Source organism: Monodelphis domestica, chromosome 1, assembly GCF_027887165.1.
Source record: "Monodelphis domestica isolate mMonDom1 chromosome 1, mMonDom1.pri, whole genome shotgun sequence".
Lineage (NCBI taxonomy): Eukaryota > Metazoa > Chordata > Mammalia > Didelphimorphia > Didelphidae > Monodelphis > Monodelphis domestica.
Genome location: NC_077227.1, coordinates 73,915,876 through 73,924,769, shown reverse-complemented (window position 1 = coordinate 73,924,769; position 8,894 = coordinate 73,915,876). Strand labels below are relative to the sequence as shown.

Genomic DNA, 8,894 nt, shown 5'->3' with positions numbered 1-8,894 from the left:
TATTGCCTGTACAACTTTGAACAATTTACTTTGGGCTTTGGTTTCCTCATCTATATAATGAAGGAACTAACTAATTGGCCTTGAAGTTCTTTTCTATCTATCTCTAAATCTATGATTTTTTGACAATTTTATAAACATGTAAGTCCTGTTATAAACCAACTTGGAATATTATAATCAAAATTTATGTCATGATGATGAGTTAAATGAGATCATAGACTTTTAGGGCTGGAGGAGAACTTACAGGGCATTTAGTCCAATCCTTCTACTTTACAGACAAGGAAACAGATACTCCAAGGGATGAGATAAATTGCCCAAGATTGTATAGTTACCAAGTGACAGATAATTGGATTCAAATGTATGTTTTCATTATCCACACCAATTGTTCCTCTTAACCACACCATGCTTCCTCCCAATGGAAGCCAACTTAGTAACAATGCCTTGTTTTACTGATTTGTTCCAAATTGTTCCACAGTGATCCTTTAGGAATCATCCACTAATTTATGAATCAAGGAAACAACAGCATTAAGACTTGGGCACTAGGAGAGCAAGCTTTGGGTTGGGCTGGTAGACTTTATGTACCTTATTGATATTCCTGCCAGGCATCATTTTTAAACAAGGATGAAAAATTGGAGTTGACCTACAGTGGTGGTTTATTCCTATAATCCATGCTACTGGGGGAGACTGGCTAATAGATCACATTATCACAAGAGAAAAGACATTTAAGTCTTGGAGTGGCTTTTTTCAACTGCTTTGAGTATTAATGAACACATTTACAAAAATACACATATCCATATTTCAAGGACACATTGGTGTAGGAGGCCCCTCCACCAATACAGATTGTCATTCCAAGTAAAGGCTGACTGATGCCAATATGGGAGACCCCTGGGAGAGGCTGCTTAAGGTGGGGTAAACTGGTCTAGCTCAAGAGTAGAGTACATCATAACTTCCCTGCCAATCAATAGTGGGATCAGGTCTGTTCACTGCAGCCTGGGCTAGATAGTAAGACCTCGTCTCAAAACATTTTTTAAAAAAGGAAGTTGGTTCAAATGGTATTTTTAGATCTGAATCCTGATCTCAAGCTGGGAGGAGGTTCCTTTCTTCATTTAATGTAGTTTCTCATATATCTGGATATGCTTAGATTAAAAAAAAAACCACCTTTACTTCACATAAGACACAAGTTCAAACTGAGATTGAGGGAACTAGTTTTAAATTAAGTAACTAATCTGTATCGATATGTGATAATGTGATCGTGCATGTGTATACAATTAAAGAAATCTACTTTTAGATCATTTAGAAACATAACTAGTTCTAGGGGTTGCTGTAGAAGGCCCAGAGTCATCTGGAATACTTGAGAAAGGATTCTCTGTTAAGTCTGTCAGATCTTAAATAATAATGCTATAGATTTTCATTTGTCTTCTTGTTTTCATGTCTCTTCTTATTTCCCATCTCCATGTGGGCAAACAGTGAGTTTACCAAATTGCTGAAAGAAAAGCGGCTGCTGGGAGAATGCTGCCTGCCTGAATTAATACAGTTAAATAAAAAAGATATAGGTTGGATGTATTTCCTTGTTTGTTTAGCCCATGTTTCAGTATTTGGAAGAAAGGACAATGAGACTAATGTTCTTCTAATTTTTATGCATGTATATATTTACTCATAAATTCTAACTGCCTTTAAAGGTACAATTGTATATGAGCCACAGTCTGTCTGTCTCTCTGTCTCTGTCTCTGTCTCTCTCTCTCTCTGAGTTTTTCAGTTGTTTTCAGTAGTGCCCAACTCTTCATGACCCCTTTTGGAGTTTTCTTGACAAAGACATTGGTGTGGTTCGCCATTTCTTTCTCCAGCTCATTTTAAAAATAAGAAAATGGAGGCAAACAGACTTACTCACAGAGTAAGTTTCTGAGGCGAGATTTGAACTCAGGAAGATGAGTCTTCTTGACTCCAGACCTGACACTCTGGTCACTGCCCATATAGTTGTTATGTCGCATGGACCCATATTACTGAGGCAAAATAGGGAAGTTAATGGGGAAAACACTGTACAACCCATAGCAGATATCTCAATATAATAAGCTTTGCTAAGCAGTCCAGTGGTTCTAACCTCAACCAAACCTTGGGAAACAAGTAAACAGACCTGTGCTGGGAGCTGGGTCTCAGATGTTTCAAAGCTGAACTGCTCAATGACCACTGTACTACACACAGCATGGAATTCTATTTGCATGGTCACATGAGGGGCCATATGTGTGTGGCTGACTTGAATCATGAACCTGGAGCCAGTGGGAATTGTTACCGAGTGATTATGAGCATCAGAAGGACAGGTTGTCCCTGGCCCTAAAAGAGAGCCCTCAGGAGTATCACCTGGCTGCTTTATTTCATCACTTTTCAAAGGCCAAAGACAGAAAATTATCTACTAACTTTCCTCCCATTATTAAAAGTTTTTTAAACTCATAATATGAAATCTATAAGAATGTTTCATTATAGAAACAATACCTCTTCCTACCCTAAATAAACCTTTTAACCGTCTTCCAGTTCTTCAGGGGAGAGTTTTCACGCTGCATGAGATTCAGCCTGACAGGCAGAGGACAGTGAAAGTGATCTTGGAACTTGTGGGTGAGCTCTCTGCCCACATGAAATTGGCACTGCTGGGTTGTAAATGAGAGACAGGATTTATTTTCTATTTTTTGTACTATAAACCACAGTAATCACAAAGTCTCATTTTTGTGGGGGTGGGAAAGGGAGTTGTGATGAATATTGGACTGATTGAAGTTTAGGGAGTACTCCCAACCAAACTCACTTGGGAGGGTCCATACAACATCCCTTGGCAGAGTTGGAAGTCACTTCACCTTCAGTAAGAGGAGAGAATGGGGAAAGATGTCTAAACAGACATTCTCCAAGTGAAGCACAAGATCAGATCTCCTCCTCAGTGACTTCAGCCCTGGATGAGAGGATTTCTTGGTGACGAATCCTCTCTGTTTGGTGGCATTAGCAGCATTAGCAGCATTGGGGGTGGCAGCAAAGAAGTGGGGTGGATGGGAGAGGAGAAGGGAAAGAGAGAAGTGGGAGGGTTATTTCATGCAATCACTACCCTTCTCACAGACTGGCCATTTTGTAACACCCAAACAGTAGCAGGTTTTTTAAGAGTTGGGAGGGTAACCCAACTTGGAGAGGACAGAATCTCTCAATTGGATTATTCTTTGAAAAATTCCCAGTGTTAAATTTTGCAATAGATGTCATTTTCAAATAAATATGTTCAAGGAGATGCCTGAATGTATGTATTTTTTTTCTGGGAGAGGGGTGGGCTTTATTTATTTATTTTTGGGTGGGGGAGGGTGATAGATGTGGAGAGGGTTGCAAATAACTTTAATTTTCAAGAGATTCCTTCTGAAGCAAAGTCCTCTAAATCATCCATGGAAATAATGTCCAAATTTTGAGCTTCACTTGGGTCCTTTCTCAAATTCTGTGGAACTTCCTCTCTGTTATGACTTGGAGAATTATGTATGGGTTCAGCACATGACTGAGGACTTGGGTGTTTGGCATTTTTGAAGCTCTGGAGCCAGTGGTCAGCTGACTCCCTGGCTTGAGGCACCTGCCTTAGAAAAGTGGGTGCTGAGAGCTGTGAGGAGGATCTCAGAGGTGTTAAAGAAGTCACTGGTAGAGGGTGGAGGCCAGGATATACCAAGTAAGGAGAATTAAAAATTTCTGAAGAGGGGATTTCAGGGGACCCCCTTTCAGAAGAAGGGATTGATACTTTGACATACTTGCCCGTCTCTGGGTCATAGAATGTCTTCATTCGCACTTGGAGTGGTAGATCAAACACAAAGTACTCTCCAGAGTGAGGATCCTGGAGGATTTTCTTCTGAGTGGCAGGGTAGGAGGACATAGGGATTACTGACTGAGCACCACTAGGTCTCCTCCTTATGGACTCAGAGAGGGTGGCCACTGAGTGCCGGTGAATTGGAGGTGGAAGGGAACGGACCCTGGGGAAGTTGGATTGTGGAATCTCTACAGGGGATGAAGGCCTTTTCCAAATCCCATCTGCTCCTTCCATCTGAGGGCTTTCCTCCTGGATTTCATACAGTTTCTCTTGTTGCAGGTCCATCTTTTTCCGTTTGTTTGCCAATTTCTTTGCTCGCCTTAGGGCTTTTTCAGTTTTTGGTGGGACAGCTGGTGGTTTGCTCACTGACTTTTCCAGCAGAACAGCAGAGGGTGGTCTTTCATAGGGAGCTGCCCAGCCACTAGTCTCCTCCAATAGTGCATCCCTTGTGGACAAAGCCATGGTTTCGTCAGCAGATGAATCAAGTTGCAGGTTACCTCCAATACTTGGGACTACAGCGTGTGTAATATCTTCCCTTGCTGTTTTGGCACTGGTCTTTCTTTCTGATGCTAGGCTGGTTATGCTGGAACATGTGCTGGTCAAGGGACTTGTTATGGCAGAGTTTGGCAAGTCTCCCTGGAATATACCTGGGTCTAGAGGACCCTGTGGTGTGTCATCCAATATGGCGCTGGTTGAAGGAGAATAAACGCTGCTGTCCACTATGGAGCTGGCTACAGGTGAGTTTATCATTTCACTAGGGACTATATTTCTCACCAAAGACCCTTCCCTGAGAGTGGACAGTAAGTGGTTTCTAGAACATTGAATCTTTTCTTCTGAATGGGCTTCTTCTAACTGACTTGCTGGTGGTTGATCCCCAGAATCTTCATCTGGTAAAATGATGGTGGGTTTGACTTTGAAGCTAATAGGTTTCTCTTTATTCTCATAATGATTTTCAAGATCACTTGTCACAACTTTATTTAATAAATTCTGAGTGGACTTTATACCATCACTATCTTTCACTATTGGGAAGAATGGGGAGCTGCTGTCATCTTCCAGAAGAGTGGCTTCTGAAATTGGCTGGAAATTTTCTGCCTTTACTGATCCAAAAACCTGTCCACTATCACTGATGCTCCTGTAGGTTTTTTTGTAGGCACTGGATCTCTGACTGCTTGATGTCACTAGCTGGCCAGTTTTTTCAGCATTTGGTATATCTTGGGATTCTAGCTGGTAGAGGTGAGTGTCCTCTCCATGTTCTGCCAATCTGCTCTCTGTGTCTCTGTGGCTATTGCTATGGGCATTTTCTGAGGATGAAGTCCTCAGAAGTGGCAGTATGATAGGCTTGATTACTGGGGATGATTTGAGGGTGTTGTCTTTGATTGCAAACATAATGTGCTTGTTTGAATTTGGGGAAAGTGATAATGGGGGATTTTTGGTATCAGGAAGAGAAGTATTCTTATTATCTTCTAACCAAACATCTCTGCAGTTGACTTCTTCTTTTGACTCAATCAGCACTCTATCTCTGGACATGCTTTCACCTTCTCTCTGTGACATTTCCTCCTTGTTAGTGTCTTCTACACTAGCAAAGCCATTGCTTAAAGAATAGTACTGCAAATCATCCTTTCTTAGACCTTTTTCTCTCTTTTCACTTTTCTGACTTTCTTCTAGGCTCACACTACTCTTTCTATCTTCCCTTGGGCATTCTGTAAACCATGTTTTATGTTGATCTTCAAATGAGGCAAACGATTGGTCTGAAGAGCTAGTGCTTATTTTGGCTTTGCTTTTGAGGTTTGGTATGAAATCAGACTGTGTGTCACTATAGAACACATCTTCTTCTTCTGGGGAAAGTGGGCCTGGTGATATTTTCTGGCTGAAATTTGCATTTTGTGATCCTGCATCTCTTTCATGATCAGTCTCTTGGGAAATGGATCTTGGTAATCCATTTTCATGGGGGTGAATATTTAGTTTCTCTTCAACTTTTCCATCTACTAGATCTCTATTGCAAATCTTCAAGGACAGGTGAGGCCGATTTTTCATTAAATTGTGCTCATGTACTTGGTGGTGATATTGGTGAGTGTCTCTATCACTGTTCCTAGGATCTCTGAAGCCTACATCATCATTCTTGAAATCATTCTGTTCTGAAATGTCCCCATTCATATAGGACAGTTCTTCCATAGTCTGAGTTGAATTAAGAGTTAGATAATTATCTGTGAGGTCTCCATTAATATCTCCTTTATGATCCTCCTTGGTGTTGACATAGGGCTGGTGGTTCAGTTTGTCCTTACTTGATGTATGTAGGGGATTTTCTTCAGATCCATTGGACATGAAAGTGCCATTGCTTATATTTTCTTGCTTGACATTATCCCTAGCTTTTGTTTTCTCATCATGGCTTTTTAGGAGAGGAGAAGCACTATAAGTACTTTTGACTCGCTTTCGGACATCCTTGAGGTTGAACAACAAACTAGGCACTTTTGACTTATAACTGTCTCGAGATTGATATTCATTAAGTCCTCTTCCTTCATGTTCACTTGATCCCATTGAATTTTCTTGGGGAGGGAGTGTTTCTATCCCTGACTGATTTTCTAACGAGTCCAGAACTTGTTTTGTTGGTATTACAGGTGTCAAAAGCTTACTGATGTTAAAATGAGGATTATAACATTCATTTGAGTTTACTTGTTCTTCTATTATTTCATTTTCAGGAAAGTCTACTTCAGGATCTGGCCTTTTATTCAAAGATGGGTCTTTCCCATCAATCTTCTTTTCACTTAAAGGTTCATGTGTTTTCTCTTTTCCTCCTTTGCTGAGTTTTGATCTCCTCCATGGGGCTCGGGAAGTTTCCACCTGCACCTTGGATTCTGAACTGGGAACCTTCTCCTCTATGACAAAGTTTTGGGATTCAGAACCTGGTTGAACATTAGACACTTGGGATAGAGAAGCAGATGGAGCTCCTGCTGCCAGAGTCTTCTCTTCTGGGTTCATGTGTCCTCTGGTGTGGCTGGGTGATATTTCATGCCTGCTTGGGTGGATCTCTCTAAGTGGTAGTGGGTTTTCCTCATAGTTTGGAGGAGCTTTGATTTCTGGAGTATGTTTATCAGCTTCTTTCCTCTCAAGCAATTTCTTGTGATGTGCATTCCATGACTCAAAAGCACTGTTCTCACTATGCAGAAAATTCCCTTTGCTTGCCTGTTCATTGGCTTTTCCACTCTTAATCTTTGCTGGTTTTGTTGGTGAAAGATGGGTATTTGATTCAAATGTCTTGGAAGCATCCATAGGGGCTGGTTGAAAACCATCAGTACAAGATGTTAGGTCATTAGAAACTGGTGAATTTGTCGTCCCCTGCCTGCCACCAGGCCAACTGCTATTTTGATATGTTTTGGAAATTTCAGCAGGTACCTTCCTGACAGTTAAAAAAGCTGAATCCACACAGAAATTCACACCACTTCCTGGGAGGGGCGCACATTTTAGAGGGGTTTTCAGAGCAGAGTGTTTGCTGGTGGGAGGCAGGCTGTCAGAACTTGAATTTTCTGTTCTATCAAAAGATTTAATTAAGGAAGATACTTTGGAGACAGGTTTATTACTCCTCAAACCAGAAACAGGGATCTCCAGCTTTCTCCGTGTGCTGACTGGCGGTGGTGTGTTGTCTTTGAGGTACTTTTCCTCTCCTTGGACATACTTGGGCAACTGCTGGAATGTAGATGCCCAACTAGCATGCTCATTTCCATGTGTTTGTATCCTATTGCAGAGACTGCTTTTCTTGATGGCATGACTGCCTGTTCCCTGTTGAAAACTACCAAAAAACTGCTGAGCAAAATCTGGTGAAATTACAAGATTAGAATCATTGAAGGATGTGTCTTCTGATATACATAGACTTCTAAAGGCCCTGTCTGTGAGATTGCTGACCTCTCTGTCTGCGTCATCCAAGACACTTCCGATGCTTGAAGAATCACTAAGTCCATCCGTGTATTTCTTATTCCCTTGCATTGTCTGGACAGGCATGAAGAGGTGATCCACAAAATTAATTTTTTCTTCTGTAAGGTTGATTTCTGCTCAATGACTTTATTTTAACTCGATCTTCTTCTAAAATATGTTCATTTAGTTCACTTGATGCAACCACAAAATGGGACCTTCTTTCTCTGTAAAAGGAATAACAAGGGCATGAATACAAGGATGTATAAATAAATCAGTGAGAAAAATCACAAGCCTTTATAGATTATTTATGACAACTGATGCTGATTTAAGGGCTTTATGGTTTACAAAGAGCCTTGTAACCTTTAACTCACTTGATCCCAACAATGAACCTCTCAATTATATGAAGAAGAGAAGGATCAAAGAGGTTAAGTTGGAGAAGGAATGCGACATAATGGTTAATGTGTCTGTTAGGGAATTGAGAAGACTTCAGATTCTGCCTCTGACATTTACTTGTAGTGTGAACACTAGGTAAGTCACTTAATTTCAATGAGACTCAGTTTCCCCATTTAAAATGGTGAAAATAATATATATGGTACTTGTTTAATGAGGTTATTTTGAAATGAAAAGGATTTAATATATTTAAAGTGCTTTAAAAATCTTAGAATCCTAAATGAACATTGGTTATTACGTGACTTGTGCATTATCATACAGTCATTAAGAGGCTATATTCAAATGAAGACCTCTCCTAACTCCAAGTTTAGCACTCTTTACACATTATAACCCTGTCTTTCTCATATTTAACCTTATCTATGATAGCAAACACAGCTTTGGAGGCTGCAGAACAGAATTCTGAGATAAATATTTGTTGCTGTTTGTTTGGGGAATTGTTTTCTAATTATCTAATTATCTAAATCTTATCTGGTACTTGGAATAACTTAAATTTGATGTTCCAAATTAAACTTAGATTTGAGTTCCTAAAGTGAAAGATATACCGTAAGACAACAATAGCTATGATAACAGGACAAAGGGTCAGAGACTATGCTTCTTGCTTATTGTTTGACCTTAGTGGGGTCATTATCAGAGTTTTGATGGGGAATGAAAATATATTCAGAAGATCATGGAGTGGAAGTTGAAATGGATCTCAGAGGTCAATCTGTACCCATAGTAATAAAGGAACTGA

The 8,894-nt window shown here is 40.3% G+C and overlaps 1 protein-coding gene across 10 annotated transcripts in view; it reads right to left on the bottom strand.

The window, feature by feature from the left end:
• Positions 1 to 2,641: 2,641 nt before the first annotated feature.
• C1H10orf71 (chromosome 1 C10orf71 homolog) overlaps positions 2,642 to 8,894 on the bottom strand; it is a 41,790-nt gene continuing 35,537 nt past the window's right edge. For all 10 annotated transcript variants that reach the window (XM_056800819.1, XM_056800875.1, XM_056800847.1 and 7 more), the window contains one exon: positions 2,642 to 7,938. In XM_056800819.1, the coding sequence (XP_056656797.1) occupies positions 3,362 to 7,801 (4,440 nt within the window). In that variant the 5' untranslated portion in view covers positions 7,802 to 7,938 and the 3' untranslated portion in view covers positions 2,642 to 3,361. The remainder of the gene's footprint in view (positions 7,939 to 8,894) is intronic.